Source organism: Nelusetta ayraudi, unplaced genomic scaffold (assembly GCF_046127955.1).
Source record: "Nelusetta ayraudi isolate G7.1 ecotype Tasmania unplaced genomic scaffold, CSIRO-AGI_Nayr_v1 ptg000006l, whole genome shotgun sequence".
NCBI lineage: Eukaryota > Metazoa > Chordata > Actinopteri > Tetraodontiformes > Monacanthidae > Nelusetta > Nelusetta ayraudi.
Genome location: NW_027466056.1, coordinates 4,776,500 through 4,791,543, shown reverse-complemented (window position 1 = coordinate 4,791,543; position 15,044 = coordinate 4,776,500). Strand labels below are relative to the sequence as shown.

The window sequence follows — 15,044 nt, the reverse complement described above, 5'->3', positions numbered from 1 at the left end:
ATGAGAACCGCTGTGAGGGGAGGAAAACCAAGGGACTTTTATTGTACCGCAGGTGTAGACTTTTATTGATGTTTTAATGGGCAGGATGTTAAGCCTACATGTGATATGATAACTGCTTCAGCTGGGGGAAGAAGTGTTCAAACAAATCAAAGCTTGAACAAATCATCAACACTGACCATCCGTTTGAAAAGCAGAAATGTTTAGCAGAATTTTAACTCAATATTGGCGTTATTCCACCACCAAAACATACAGTATATCTACTTATACTTTCTCTTTTGGTACGTTGACTATACAGACATCTCTTTGAATTAAAGCAGCGGGGGGGTGGGATGCAACCCTCCAACTTACCAAGATAAAATCATAAATTCAGAACATTTTACATACTGGACCTTTAACAGAAGATGCGCCGTGATCACGATTTGACTGAAACTTCTTTTTCCTCCTCGCGCAGATGCGGGAGGCGTCCAGAGGGGGCACTCTGCCGCACGGCTCCCACGGCCACCGGCACCACAGCCAGCTCCACTCGGTGGAGCACGTGGCTCTGACCCCGCCCCCTCAGCTGCAGACCCCGCCCCCTCAGCTGCAGACTCCGCCCCCTCAGCTGCAGGCTTCGCCCCTACAGCAGCAGCATCACATGCCGCCGCCCACTCCCCCGCTGCTGGCCCAACCCCCGCCGCCACAGTGCCCCCCTCAGGCTGCGCCGCAGTCGCCACTGCAGCAGCAGCAGCAGCAGCAGCAGCTGCCGCCCCCCCTGGCCGACCCCGCCTACAACCATGTGCTGCCCCCGCAGCAGCAGCAGCAGCAGCAGCAGCAGCAGCAGCAGTTTTCAGCACCTCCCCCGCCCCCTCCTCCCCCTCCCCCTCCCCCACCCCCTCCGCCGCCGCCGGTCCAGGCCGTGTCCCACCACACGCTGGCGCCGACCATGTACAAGTACAGCACCATCACCCGGCTGCAGAATCAGAACCAGGCAGCCAATCAGCACAAGCCGTCCTTCAACCACCACCACCACCACCACCACCTGCACGCCAGCAAGGCTCAGCAGACGGCGCCCGCCACGCAGGCAGTGAAGCCCAACGTCAACCACATCGCCGCTCGGACCAACGTGCCGCCGCCTCCGCCCCCCCCGCCGCCGCCTCCGCCGCCACCGCCGGCCTCCATGCCGGCGCCGGGCTCGGCCATGGCCGTGCTGAGGCTGGGCCCTCCGAGTCCCGCCGCCCCGCCCGCCTTCATCCCTCCGCCCCCCCCGCAGGCCAACGGGTTCCCTCCCCCGCCGTCGCCCCCTCCCTCGCTGCCTGCCACGGTGCTGGCGCCGCCCACCACGGCCCGACCCACCTACGGGCTGAAGCAGGCGCTGAAGGAGCGCTTCCCCAGCCCGCCGCGGGACCTCCTCTCGCCCGACGGCGTCCCGTTGGAGGAGGAGTCCCCCCCTCCCCCTGCGCCGGCCCCACCGCCGCCCCCCCCTCCCCCACCGCCGCCGCCGCCCCCTCCCCCGCCCCCCCAGCAGACCCCAACGCCGGCCCACTTCCCGGCGCCGCCACCGCCGGCGCCCCCTAAGACCTTCGCCCCGGGCTTCCTGCCGCACGCCATCCCCAAGCCCGTTTCCCCCGTCTCCCCCTTCCCCTTCCCCCCCACGGCAGCCGCCCCGGCGCCGCCGCCGCCACCCCCACCACCCCCGCCTCCGCCCGCGACCCTCAAGAAGCAGTTCAGCCTCCAGACGGGCCACGCCCCCGGCCCACCACCCCCCACACTGCCCAAGCAGCACAGCCTGTCCAAGCCGCCCAGCGCCAGCGCCAGCGCCGCTCCGATGTCGCTGGTCAAGCAGCTCGCCAGCCAGTTCCCGGGGGGGGGCGCGCAGTCCGCCGCCACCCCGGCTGCGGGCCGCGCCGAGAGCCCCAAGGCCCCGCTGTCGCCGCCCGCCGTCAAGACCAAGCCAAAGTGGCAGCCGGTCCAGCAGGCGGTGCTGTCTCCCGACTTCCCCCCGCCCCCTCCCGACGGCAGCGCCGACTTCCCCGCCACCGCAGCCGCCGCTGCTCCGCCCCCTCCGCCTCCCCCTCCGCCGCCGCCCCCCTCGGCGACGGGCCCCACCCCGCCCCCGCCCCCCCTCCCCGCCACCGGCTCCGTGAAGAAGCCCCCCCCCGCCCCACAGAGGAACTCCAGCGTCCGGGGCCACGGCTCCTCCTCCTCCTATGACGAGTCACGCAGAAACCTGCTCTGCAAGTTCGGCGCCCCCCACCAGGGCCACGGCCCCCCCGGGTCTCCGTCCAAGGACCACCACCCCCACCCCCCCGCGGCCAACGGGCCCCCGGCGCCCCCCAAGCCGGGTAAGCTCAACCTGTCCCACCTGCCGGCGGCACTCCAAGCCAAGGTGAGCCAGGCCAAGCAGTCGGGCGGCGACTTCCCCTCGCCCCCTCCCCCGCCCCCCGACTGCGCCTACTTCCCGCCACCGCCGCCGGCCTCCGAGCTCTTCCCGCCGCCTCCTCCCCCGCCGCCGCCGCCTCCTGCCGACGGTGCCAGCGCCGCGCCCCGTGTGGCCGTGGTCAACCCCCAGCCGCAGGCCCCGCCCCCTCCGCCGCCCGCCCCCCCGCTGGGCGGCCCCACGTGGGGGAAGGGCTCGCTAAAGAAGACCCCCCTGGAGCCGCCGCCCCCCGCCACCTCCCCCAAGGGCGGCTCGGGCCAGCCCAACTTCCTGGAGGACCTCCACCGGACGCTGAAGCGGAAGTCGGTGGGCCGCCCGGGCTCGGGTGGCGCGGGCAAGCCGGAGCCCTCCGGCCCCCCCGCCGCCGGCACCATGGACGACATGGCGCTGCCGCCGCCACCGCCCGAGCTGCTCCACAACGACCACGGCAGACAGAGCAACGGCGCCACCTACGCCTCGGGAAACATCTCGGGCTACGCGACGCTGCGGCGGGGGCCGCCCCCCGCGCCACCCAAACGCGGCGACGGCACCAAACTGACCGGAGAGTGTTGAACTTTTTTGGGGGGCGACGTCGCCGGAAGACAGGAAGTGTACAGAAACCAAACCCGAAAAACGCCGTCTCGCCGACCGTTTTACACTCGTTTTTCTCAACATATCGGGGACGCGAGATGTGACCAACGGCGGCGGGAAGGAAGAGAACTTTACCAAGCCGAGCTAACATTATTAGCCACCCAACTCGCTACGCCGGGGGAGGGGGAAGGAGGGGCTGTATTTAAACTAGACGTTATAGAAGAATCCTGCGAAAGCATCACTGGACCCCCCACCCTCCCTTCCCACCCAAAAAACACGTATCAGCTTCAGCCGCCGTGACGCCCGGACTTCCTGTCCGAGCGAGCTGGTCTGCTGGGCCCCACCAAGGGAGGCGCCCCCCCCCCCCCCGCTGTTTGAGCCGCGCCGGTGCTTCTTTTATTATTATTGTTTTGGTTTTTTTTGCTTTATTTAACGATGGACGAATGGAAGGAGCTGCTTTTAATAATGACTTTTATCTCTTAAGTAGCCAGAGAGGAGTTTTGTTGCCGGGGGGGCAGGAAGGTCAGGAGGCCACGGTGGAATGTATATGGGAAGGTGCATTTTTCAACCATTCGCTCGACTGTTTCGGAACTCGGAAGGAAGCCTTAACCCAAAGTATTGCACAGAGGCCGGAGCGGAGAGGAGCTTCCCTCCCGACAAACAATGAAGAAGAAGAAGAAGAAGAAGAAGAAGAAGAACTGGAATTAGGATTGTCAGTTTGTTTGTTTGTTTATAATTTAACGGACTTCTCTCAACGGTTTCAAGTGTCGAGAGTTGCGTCTTCGTGGACTGTTCTCCGTGCGTCGCCTTGGTATTTCTTCTTTTTTTTTTATTTTAGTTATCATCATCCCCTTGCCCCCTCCCCCCCTCATCCCCACACATCATCCCCGTCTTTCCCCGGGGGAGGTGGGCTTGATCACACTCGAAGCTGCTGCTCCGCCTTCTTAACGCATCGATTCAGCCATTCAGGAAAGTAGAATGTACAGTTGGGACCACGTGACCACGCACTCTCATCCTCCAGGTGTGACCCCTTCTCCACGGTGCCAACAACCCGCCCCTCGGTGCACAGGGACTTATTTTTTTTCAACATCCCAAGCGGCAGTGCCTTAAAGTGTAAAAAAAAAAAAAAAAGAGAGAGAATTTTTAGGGTGCTAGCTGGCGCTTTTCCTCCTCGAAAATAAAAAAAAGGAAGGAGGCCAAATCTTAACCGGGGTCCCTTTTTTCGTGTGCCGGGAAGACGCGTCGTCACATCACTCCTCCTCTCCCTCCTCAGTCTGTTTGAACGTGGTTTTTCAAAAAGTGTGCAAAAAAAAAAAAACAACAAAAAAAGTGTGCTGTGATAAATGCCTTGCATGATTTTTTTCCCCCACTTCCCGAAGGGACGAGGGGGGAGGGAGGAAGGTAGGGGCGGCATCTTTGTTTTCATACAGCCGAGTCTGTCGAGCTCACCTGAAGGAAGGAGAGTGCTTGTCGTTTTTTTGTTTTTTTTGTTGTTTTTTTTGTTTTGTTTTTCCGAAAAACCCGAGTCACAGCTTTCCGTTTGAGCATCATCGCCGAGGGGGCGGGGCGGAGGGGTGTCCCTCCAGTGCAGTCTGTAAGTTATTAACGTGCTGACGTGAAACGTGCGAGGGCCAAGTCAAATGAAGAAGAAGAAGAAGAAGAAGAGGAGGAGGAGCGAGGAGGAGGAGGGGAGGGGTGTGTCTTCTGCATTTAAACTGAAAAATCACAATATAAATGTAAAAAAAAAGAAAAAAGAAAAAACAAACAAACCCTGATGTCTGTTGCGTGCGTGCGGGTGTGTGTGTGTGTGTGTGTGTGTGTGCGCGCGCGTATGTGCGGGTGTGCGTGTTTGAGTCCTCATTTGTCTGTATGGTTTGAATAAAGGTGAAGCTGAAATGACTCATGAGAGCCGTTGACTCACTCTACAAAGGAAAGGAGCGTCGCAATCAAAAGCAAAAAAGGGGGAAGCGGCGCCCTGCTAGGACAGTGAACCTCTCACTCCCCCTAGTGGCAGGAAGCGTCTGCGCACACACTTTTTCAGACGCACTACTCTGCACAGCAGGTGGTGCGAGTCACGGGTAATAATAACATGCAGATTGTGGTCGTTTTCCCGTTCAAGTTTATTATCGCACAGACGTCTGGATGCATCGGGACCGAGTGGACACCGGTCACACCAGGTAGTTGGAGAAGGCGTCGCCTCTCGGCTGGACCTCCCTCGGCCCGCTGCGGAAGGAGCTACCGGGCTGGGCAGGAGGTGCAGAAGGAGCCGCGTCTGTTGCGGGACAGCAGCAGCAGGGTGAGTTTTCAGGGTTATCACACTGGTGGCAGAGGGCAAAGGTCACACCTTACATGTTCTCTGTAGTTTTTAGTTGTTCCATTAAACTAGATTACAGCCTCTTGTGAAGAACTCACTCGGAGTCAGGAGATGGTAAAGCTCACTACAAATACCTGCTTTAGAAAAGTTTTTACTCACTGCACCAGTCGAGCTCATATTTACCTCGACTCCCGAATGGACTGACGTGTCTGGGGAACTTCTGGGGAACCAAAAGTCACAGTGCGAGTCACGTGCAAATGGGGGCGGTCACAACAATGTCTATCTCACTCAGCAGCCACATCCTCACTGGTCGGGCGTGGCTGCTAATTGACTTGGCCGCAAAAAACAATGAGTTGGTAATGGAGTGAGCATCGTACCCGCAACAGGAAGTGGGGTAAAAGGTTGAGTTCTATTTGTTCTCACCTCCTCGCTGGACTCGCTGGATTCGCTGGAGCTCCCGTCGTGGCCGCAACTGAGGGAGATGAGCCGGGCGAGGGTCTGCGACATGCGGACGCGGCTGGAGCACTGATGGGTCGGCTGCCAGGGGGGAGGCGGGGTGTACAGATGCGTTTGCGACGTGTCTCAACATCTCTGAACTCGTTTTTCTTTGAGGGCTCAGTCGGGTCAGTGACACACACGGAACCCCGGTGGATGGGAGCCAAGTCAAACGTTGTCAATGTCAATGTCTGTGTCAACAGCGGGACAGTCGGATCCAAGTCTAGGTCTACCAGAAGCCCAATCCGTCACATCGACCTTGCCAAGCTCAAGTTTAAAGCATTTTTGCTTTAAACGGGGGCAAAGATACAAACCCCTATGTGAGCTGAGTTTTGGTCAACGATGACCTAGCCTTGGTGTTTAAAGCTTGCATGGGAGCCTGCATAAACTAAAGGCCTGCTGAAAATGTCTCTACAAGTTCAGTTGTCACAAACCACAGGATTCAACAATAATTTTTCCCCCACGCCCTCCCCAGAGAAAACGACTCGCCTGTGGTTGAGTTGGTAACCTTTAAAGTGTCTCACCACAAAGAATCCGGGCCTGAAGGCGCAGTCCTGGAGGTTCCCCGCCGAGCCCTTGGCGCACTGGGTCTCCTTGATGGCGAATGACAGCAGCAGGTCAACGGTGTCGGACCCCATCTGGATGACCTGATGCGTATATTTTGGTGATTTGAACGGGAGGAACGGCACCGGTGGATTCTGCTTCCTGGTGGCGTTAGGAGGGAAAGACTCCAGACTCACCTTGGTCACGGAACCCCGGGTGGGTCGGTACAGGTAGCTGGCGGCGTACGCAGAGTTGACCTGGGCCACGGCCGCCTCCAGACCCCTGTCCGCCATGGACGCCGTGTCTGAGCCGTGCACCGGGAGCCCTGCGAGTGAGACAGGCAGGGGGAAAGTGTCCTGGTGTCCTTAGTTGTGAGGGTCAGTATGGAGGTGACCTCACCTGTGCATCCCAGAGAGAACAGCAGCAGAGGCAGCAGGGTCGAGAGGAAGACAGTCGGCTGCATGTTGAGCGAAAAGAAGTCGCCTCCTTCTCCACCTCGCTCTAAATATGCCACTCAGCGGTTCCCCTCCTCTCACCTGAGCTAACCCTCCCTCCCCCTAACCAACCACCCAGTCAATTGTCCTCCCACTGTCGACCTTTGCTCAGCACTATTGATTCCTGCTGCACTGGATGAGCTCACAGTGCACCCAAAGACTTGCCTTGGTGGGGTTTGATGCGGCTGCACGGATGCGTGAAATAGTTTGAAAAATCTGAATTTGTGATTTTTGCTGGGAGGACAAAGCAAGGAGTGTTTAGCAAGTCACGCCTTTGCAGCGCTGACTTCCCCTCTTCCTGTTCAGAAATCCTTTGGCACCATCTAGTGGATAAAGAGAGGAACTGGAAGTATTTTGTTTTGTTTTTTTATTGTCGGTCTGTCACAGTTCGTCATCAAGTGACAAAAAGAAGCGTCCTGCCTTGTATGAACACCTTTATTACAGTCCATATATCAAAAATACTTCACATTTCAGAACTGAAAACAATTCCCTTTGTAAACAATCACATCTTGCGTCCTGTTGCAAACATTTATTGGCAACCGGACTGACACTGCTAACTGGAATGTGCGCAGTCGAACCCAATGACAACATTTCAGACTTTAACTCCAAGGTATGACTTTAATAAAAATAAATCTACGCTGGATGGAGTCGAATGCCGTCTGCGTCAATCTCAATTGCGTTGGGAGCCGCGGCGAGAACGTTCTTTGTTACAAGAGAGCAAAACGTGCTCAGTATAGAAACAATCACCCCTTCTCTGCTTTTTGACACAAAACCGTACAACAACGAACAAAGGTGCAAGAGCTTGCTCATCGCTCCAGCGCTCCCATCAGGGGCTCCATGGCAGCCAGGAAGCAGGCGGTGAACTCCTGGTCGGAGAAGCGCCACACAGACTGGCGGGCATTGCGCCGAACCTGCATTCGGGTGGCGGGCGGCAGCGCCAGGATCTGCTGCATGGCCTCGGCATAGCTGTCTTCGTCATTGGCCAGGAACCCCGTCTGGCCCCCTTCGTAGGGCACCACGATGTCCAGTTTGGGCCCACCAGATTTGTGCGCCAGGATGACCTTCCCCGCCGCCATGCACTCCACCACGCCTGCGGAAAAAGAAAAAGCAGAGAATCTCTCCTCCAGCCCGCCAGGAACACGAGCTGCGTTTCCATCACAGACGTTCGCAAAATAAAAGCAACGTTTCTAAAATTTTGAAAAAAGGTTTGCTTTTGTTTGTTTGCTGTCAAAACTATTCTAGTCTCCTCCTCCGTCCAAACATAACGCGCCATTTTCACTTGACCCCATACGTCACGTCCGCTGACGTGTAAATGCGGGGGAAAAAATATGGATACGTCTGAAAAACCACCTTACGAGAGTTTCAAAACCTTTTAGCCATATTTGAGAGGTTTTCCAAGTTTAGGTGTTTCCATGACCAGTATTTTTTAATAGCTATATTTAGGTTTTGCACAATTCTAGGGGTGATGAAAACGCAGCTACTGGTGGCGTTCACTTCTTAACGCTGCAGGGTTTACCTATTCCAAAGTGCTCATTCCACATGGTGTGCAGCCCAATGGTGGCCTCGGCCATCTCCTTCTTCAGCTCCTCGAAGGACACGTTGAGCTTAAACTCCACCAGGTCGGCCACGTCCAGCTCCTGGCACAGCCCACGCAGCATGAGCACCCTGTCCTCGTCCTCCTGGTTGCGGCAGCCGCCGACCAGCACCAGCTTGAGCGCCTCCCGGCCGCCGGGCAAGTCATCCCCCCTCCTGTCCAACAGCTTTTTGAAAGCCCGGATCTGCAGCCGGTGGTCCTTCTCGGGCCGGAACTGCGCCACCGAGATGATGGAGTGGCACTTCCTGTCGCCGTCCTCCTCCAGCGGCAGGTCCAGCAAGGCGGCCACATCGCAGGGCGGGTAGACCACGCTGGTGCGGTTGGGGGCGCGCCACAGCGACAGGATGTGGTCCAGGGTCCAGGAGGAGTTGACCATGACCAGGTCGCTGCAAGAGCCGGCCATGCCGTAGAGCAGAGCAAAGATGCAGTAGTAGACCACCTTGAAGGCGCTCAGGAGGAGGTTGTTGGAGACGAAGTCGGCGTTGTTGAACCTGCAACGTCAGATGTTTTGGGTCATGATCACAAGTCTGAACAGATCAATTGTGTTTATTATGTGGATTTATATCTTTCTTTTATACAGACACGGGTTTTTCTCCTACTGTTGGAGAAAAACCCGTGTCTGTATAAAAGAAAGATACAAATTCACAAGTCTGAACAGTTTAAAGATGCAGTGTGTAATATTTGGAGATTCTGACAGAGAAACAGCAACATCAAGTGGTTACATTTCAGATTGCAGTATCTTTCACTCTCCCTCCCCCTGCTGAGCTTGCCAGTGAGCTACGGTGGCTTGCAAGCACAAACCTGGATACCTCGGCGACCTTCTTCTTCGTTGGTTTATCTAGAGACGCGTGCGTTCACCCTTCCTTCAAAATATAACGACACAAGATGGCAGCTAACTGGGAGCAAGACCCTTGCTATGCATTTCTTGTAAATATGAATAAGAACCATTCTAAGGGTAGGAAAACCAAATTACTTTTATTGTACTACGATTATAAACTTTTATTAATGCATTTATTAGAAGTATACTAAGCTTTTACCAATGTAAAAATCATAAATGCAGCCAAATATTACACACAGGACCTTTCAAGCAGAATATTCTAAGCTTCTAAGGCCGTTACCTCGGATTCCTTTCCCTGACGACGGACAGCATGTCATTGCTGATGGTGGGGTAGTGGACGTAGCTGGCCACGCTGCAGCCCCCCAGGTAGCGGAACAGGGGCAGGGTGAAAGCGTAGCCCATGGAGTCGACGTACAGGTCGGGCACGACCTTCACCAGCGCCTCCCATCCCAGGAAGATGGAGCCCACGCTCTGGCCCAGCAGGGTGAAGTGGGGGAACAGGCTGGGCTCCACCAGGACGCGGTGCTGCAGGAACACAAAGTGGACGGGCCGCGGCAGTGCAATGTTGAAGCGACGCCGCGCCCCCTCCAGGATCTGCGGGCCCGTCACGCCCAGATCGCCCGTGTACACCACGAAGTTGACCTGGTGGTACCTGGGCAAGAGGGTAGGCAGGTGTCATCAAAGCTCAATCCCTCCCCCCACCTACGCCGCTCAGTTATTAGTTCACACAGTGTTTCCCACAGTCATGGAAAACCTGGAAAAGTCATGGAATTGGCAAAATCCCAATTTCCAGGCCTGGAAAAGTCATGGAATTTTGTGAAATGACTGAAAGTCAATGACATTTGACTGTGCCCCTTAGGAACTAGCACAGGGGTAGGCAAACTACAGCACATTAAGCTTTCCAATTCCGCCAGCCAAACTTGAAGAAATTATACTGACAGCAAGTAAGTCATAAAATAGCTGTATTTGATCGAGTTTTTTTCAGTGTTTAAGAGTCATTTCAGTAAAGAGATAAATACCGTGGGGCTTCAAGGACATATTTTGTTGTACCTTTGCTTTTGTTCAACTTCAGTTGACATTAAAGCACCTTTTCTACACATCCCATGATATATTTTTCCTCCAATGAGGTGGGTCACCAAAACACACCATCCATCTGCTGCTGCTCCGGCCCCCACTGTAAAATTTAACCACTGTGTGACCCACGAGTCGAAAAGTTTGCCCACCCCTGAACTAGCAGAATCTGTTTGTTGTTCTCCACCCAAATGTACCTCTTGGAAATTTCATGCAAGGTCATGGAGAAGTTTTCAAAATGTTCATTCATTCATTCATTTTCCATACTCCGCTTCTTCCTGAGCTCAGGGTCACGGGGGTCTGCTGGAGCCTATCCCAGCTGTCTTAGGGCGAAGGCAGGGTGACACCCTGGACAAGTCACCAGTTCATCGCAGGGCCACATAGAGACAAACAAGCATTCACACTCACACGCACACCTACGGACAATTTAGAGTGTTCAATTGACCTCACATGCATGTTTTTGGAGTGTGGTAGGAAGCCGGAGAACCAGGAGAGAACCCACGCAGACACAGGGAGAACATGCAAACAATGTTTTAGCCCACTGGACAAGGAAGTGCCTTCACCTGCTTTGCAGAGCCCTGATTGCGCACCACAGCACCCTCTCGCCGCCGCCGCCGGCGTTGCAGTAGGGGTGGAAGAAGGCCACCGTGGGACAGCCCTCCCTGGCCCGGCGGGCATTCCTGCTCCTCTGAAGCCACAGGCGCACAGCCAAGATCAGCAGGACAAGGACGACGAGCAGCACCACGCAGAGAAACACCAGGGGGAGCAGCAGCTTCCACAGCAACCTGAAACACAAGAGAAACACAATCACGTTGAATGTGACGGCATTAAGACTGAGAGCGATGCAATATTCCCGCGTGAAGGCTAATCTTGAGTGATTGCAAAGAAAGGAATCATTACAAAAACATCAGCTTGCGCTCTCTACCCAATGCGTAAATTGAGCCGTAATTACTATAGAGAATATGTGCTGCTGCTGCTACTACTACTACTACTACTACTACTTTATACGAGTAGAATTACATATAATACTACTATACTTTGGAGAATAACTGTAATTCCAGTGCACACGTTCAGTGAGGTAACACGTCACCTACCTTACAAAAAAATAAACGTTTTCGTGGTTATTTTACCCAAAAGAGGACAACATAACAATTGAGATGGTGTACAATCACCCCTTACATCACAGGTTAGCGCCAAACACATCGGCTCAGACCGGCGACACGAGCGAAAGGAAACGCTCGATAATCGAGTTGCTTGTATGCGCGAGGGTTGTTTTTACCTCGTCAGTTCACATAGATAGAGGACCAGCTGATCGTCGCCCGACATCTTGCCAAATAACACGACTTGACGTATCGCCTCCCGAGTCTCGTCGTCTCACTTCCGGCTTTCAGCTCACACTTGCCTGTCGCCACCTGTCGTGTTGGAGGTGTTACTGATTTCACAACGATCTTTGTGCAAGCGACTGCCCTCTGCTGGCTTGTGTGTGCGATTAAAATTAAGAAAATCCTGTGGCACTCATTCTGATATTGACGAGATTTTAAGAGACTTTCATGCACAGTGTCTTAAATCCTGCACCCAAAGTTGGATGCCGACACGTTGTACATTGTGTAAAGTAATGAACCAATACATTTTAGATCGCTATGGTCTGATAGAAACTTACTGAGAATAAAGGGATCAGGAGTGATAATCAGACAGCTAATTGGATTTAAACAAAAAAACAAACAAACATCGGGTATATGCATGTCTCCTGCCGTTCTGTCGCTATGATGATTGATCTCTGGCCTTGTCTTTCAAAATAAAAGTAATGTTTAATGTTTAACCCCTGTGCAAACACAGTTCAAATCAATAATGTGCTCTTAACCCAGTGTTTTGACGAGACTTGTCACATTTGCAGTTGTGTTACCAAAAATCATGAAGACTCTTTTGATTTTTCCTTTTTTGATTCACCTCACCCTGCTCCCGTTGGCAGCACGCTGCAGACAAACACGGTAAGGCGCACCTCTATGTGTTGTGACACACCCGTGCAAAATGTTTCTCTCAGATTGACCCAGATTGGTCTGCCATGTTTTATAAGGGGCTCCTCTTGTTTTTGTCATAAATCCAGTGACCAGGTTTTATCCATCACGCCAAGAACGCAAGAACAAGTTGACGTCTTGAAGAATATCTCCTCCCAGCATGAGGTGCAAGTGGCACTCTTTAGTTTGTGTTTGATGCCATTTTGACTTGTGTCTAAATTTAAAACTCTTTTCCCCCGCAGACAATGTTATGGCAGCCCTCGTCGCCCCAGCACATCAGGGAGGAGACCCAGGTCCACCTGTTTGTCCCGGCGGACTTTTCGGAAACCGTTGCGGCAGCATTGCAAAATCACGACATGACCCACGAGTGAGCCACTCGTCCTGGCACATTTCTTTGCATTTAGACGCATCTCGCTCAGGGTCCATCATGACCGCACCTGTGACTCTGTTTTAGGGTTTTGCTGGACAATGCAAACGAGCTGATCGAAATGCAGATGAGGAACGACTCGTCCGACCCGCGGAGCAGCGTCACTTTCTATGAGAAATATCACAATCTGGAGGAAGTGAGTGTTTCATGCCGTTGAAATTGGCCTCTGACCCCTGAAATGTTTCTTCTGGCTTCTGCAAATCGGGCTGGATTAAAGCACATTCATATTTGCTGTGTACGTTGGCAGATCTATGAGTGGATCAACGGAACCCAGCAGGAAAACTCCGCCACAGTAAGACTCATTCTCATTGGCTCCTCAAGTGAGAAGCGACCGCTCTATGTTCTCAAGGTGTGTTCGCATTTAAAGTTGTGTTTTTTTTTTTACACCACCCAACTTGATTCTGAGGAAACGGCTTCTTGTTTTTCGTGTCTTCTAACACCCTTGACCTCGATCCTCTTCTCAGCTGTCTTTGAACAACAGGCCAGGCAAGAAGGCCATGTGGATCGACTGCGGGATCCACGCCAGGGAGTGGATCTCCACGGCCTTCTGCTTGTGGTTTGTTCAACACGTGAGTCATTTTGAACCTGTTGCAAATGCAGAAAAATGCAACGCTGACTATTTGACTATGCTCGGGAAAAATAAGAATACTGAATAATGACTCTCTTTCTCAGTCTTTGTACCAATACGGTCAGAACCAGGACATCACCACCATTCTGGACAGCATGGACGTCTACATCCTGCCCGTGTTGAACCCTGACGGGTACCACTACACCTGGACTTCAGTAGGGACACGGGGAAACCTAGTGGGATTGGGTTCATTCTCCAGAGAGAAGATGATCTAAACTGGTTCTGTTTCCCCGACCCTTTTTTCTTTACCTTTGTGAGTCCCGGAACAGAATGTGGAGGAAAAACCGCTCGGTCAGCGAGGGGAGCGGCTGCATCGGGGTCGACCTGAACAGAAACTTTGACGCCAACTGGTGCAGTGAGTAGAGTGCGCTTCGATATCTACTGTCGAGGAGAGTGCTGCAGCTTTGGTGGCTAGGATTTATCAGTCGTTTCTTAAATAAAGACTTACAATTTAGACAATTTTGATGACATGTCAACAGCAGAGGAGCCTTAAAGCTGGTTACCCTCACCTGTGGTGTCCCTCACCGCTCAGGTGTATCTAACGGTAAAGAATCGGAATCCCCTGTCTTTCAGCTGAGGGCGCTTCCAGCGACCCCTGTTCCGAGATCTACTGTGGCTCCTTCCCCGAGTCGGAGCCAGAGAGTGGCGCCGTGGCCGACTTCCTGCGCCGCCACAAGGACTCGGTGCAGCTCTACATCTCCATCCACTCCTACTCCCAGATGCTGCTCTTCCCCTACTCGTGCACTTTGCAGGAAGCAGAGAACCACAGTGACCTGGTGAGTGCTGCGTCCATCTCTCCAGTGGAGTGCTCGTGCCGTAATGTCCCCAAGTGCACGGGTGCGCTGCTGTGATTGTTGGCTGTCAGCTGCGGCAGCCACTCGAGACGAAGGAGATTATTTGATTGCCGCTCTTCTAAATGTGAATGCACTCTCTTTTGAAAAGCTCGAGATGGTCGAAGAAGCAGCACAGAAAATCAGAAGATATTACAGAAACGTTTATAAATACGGCCCCGGGGCGAAGACGATTTGTGAGTTGCTGCTCAAGAACAAAGTTTCCTGCGTTTTGATTCAAACTGAAACCAAAGCTTTCTTCTCCTCCACCAGATCTGGCTCCCGGCGGCTCCGATGACTGGGCCTACAATCTGGGAATCAAGTACTCCTTCACGTTCGAGCTGCAGGACCGCGGCCGCTACGGTTTCCTCCTGCCGCCCTCACACATACCCAAGGCCTGCAACGAGGCGCTGACAGCCGTGAAGACCATCGCACTCAAGGTTATAGAGAAAACTCAGGCCTGAGCGGAGGCTGAAAAAACGTGAAAAATGTTGTTGTGACTTACAAGATGTGCATTGTACTGTAGAATCTGTGTATTTCCATTAAAATAATTCAGCAATCCCAAGTCATAGGACCGTCCTGTTATATAAATATTTACACGTACATGACATTCAGATAATGTGATTCTTATTATTCTGTTAGAATTCCCTTATAGTTATGGTGCAAAAATGTCCTTAACACCACGTTATTGTCAGTAAAGAGCGGTGAATGTTGCATCACGCGGTCCGTTACAAGGAGCTGAAATATATATATTTGAGAATTGCAGGGTACTTATGGTCTTCTTTATAATCACCATATGACGGCAACAA

The 15,044-nt window shown here is 53.8% G+C and overlaps 4 protein-coding genes across 5 annotated transcripts in view; 2 read left to right on the top strand and 2 right to left on the bottom strand.

Annotated features, from left to right (window-relative positions):
- The window catches only part of raph1b (Ras association (RalGDS/AF-6) and pleckstrin homology domains 1b), a 38,735-nt gene extending 33,850 nt beyond the window's left edge, over nucleotides 1-4,885 (top strand). The window contains exon 19 of the mRNA XM_076016557.1: nucleotides 452-4,885. Within this exon, the coding sequence (XP_075872672.1) occupies nucleotides 452-2,968 (2,517 nt within the window). The 3' untranslated portion in view covers nucleotides 2,969-4,885. The remainder of the gene's footprint in view (nucleotides 1-451) is intronic.
- A 203-nt stretch (nucleotides 4,886-5,088) lies between these two features.
- spp2 (secreted phosphoprotein 2) lies at nucleotides 5,089-6,883 on the bottom strand. The gene is made up of 6 exons (XM_076016530.1): nucleotides 6,738-6,883; nucleotides 6,536-6,663; nucleotides 6,320-6,442; nucleotides 5,724-5,837; nucleotides 5,484-5,520; nucleotides 5,089-5,258 (listed from the first exon to the last, which is right to left on the bottom strand). Exons 1-6 carry the CDS (start codon nucleotides 6,799-6,801, stop codon nucleotides 5,155-5,157), a joined length of 570 nt encoding a protein of 189 aa, XP_075872645.1. The 5' UTR covers nucleotides 6,802-6,883; the 3' UTR covers nucleotides 5,089-5,154.
- A 370-nt stretch (nucleotides 6,884-7,253) lies between these two features.
- Nucleotides 7,254-11,753, bottom strand: alg11 (ALG11 alpha-1,2-mannosyltransferase). The gene is made up of 5 exons (XM_076016486.1): nucleotides 11,615-11,753; nucleotides 10,899-11,120; nucleotides 9,545-9,916; nucleotides 8,349-8,917; nucleotides 7,254-7,922 (listed from the first exon to the last, which is right to left on the bottom strand). The coding sequence occupies exons 1-5, from the start codon at nucleotides 11,659-11,661 to the stop codon at nucleotides 7,639-7,641; spliced, it is 1,494 nt and encodes a 497-aa protein (XP_075872601.1). The 5' UTR covers nucleotides 11,662-11,753; the 3' UTR covers nucleotides 7,254-7,638.
- On the top strand, nucleotides 11,712-14,800 carry cpb2 (carboxypeptidase B2 (plasma)). 2 transcript variants are annotated; one of them, XM_076016500.1, is made up of 11 exons: nucleotides 12,167-12,323; nucleotides 12,440-12,515; nucleotides 12,593-12,717; nucleotides 12,805-12,913; nucleotides 13,025-13,126; nucleotides 13,242-13,346; nucleotides 13,450-13,560; nucleotides 13,664-13,760; nucleotides 13,979-14,181; nucleotides 14,348-14,432; nucleotides 14,509-14,800. In XM_076016500.1, the coding sequence occupies exons 1-11, from the start codon at nucleotides 12,247-12,249 to the stop codon at nucleotides 14,697-14,699; spliced, it is 1,281 nt and encodes a 426-aa protein (XP_075872615.1). In that variant the 5' UTR covers nucleotides 12,167-12,246; the 3' UTR covers nucleotides 14,700-14,800. The 2 variants fall into 2 exon arrangements, with proteins under 2 accessions (XP_075872623.1, XP_075872615.1); XM_076016508.1 differs by lacking the exon at nucleotides 14,348-14,432 and having other exon boundaries at nucleotides 11,712-12,323.
- The last annotated feature ends 244 nt before the right edge of the window (nucleotides 14,801-15,044 follow it).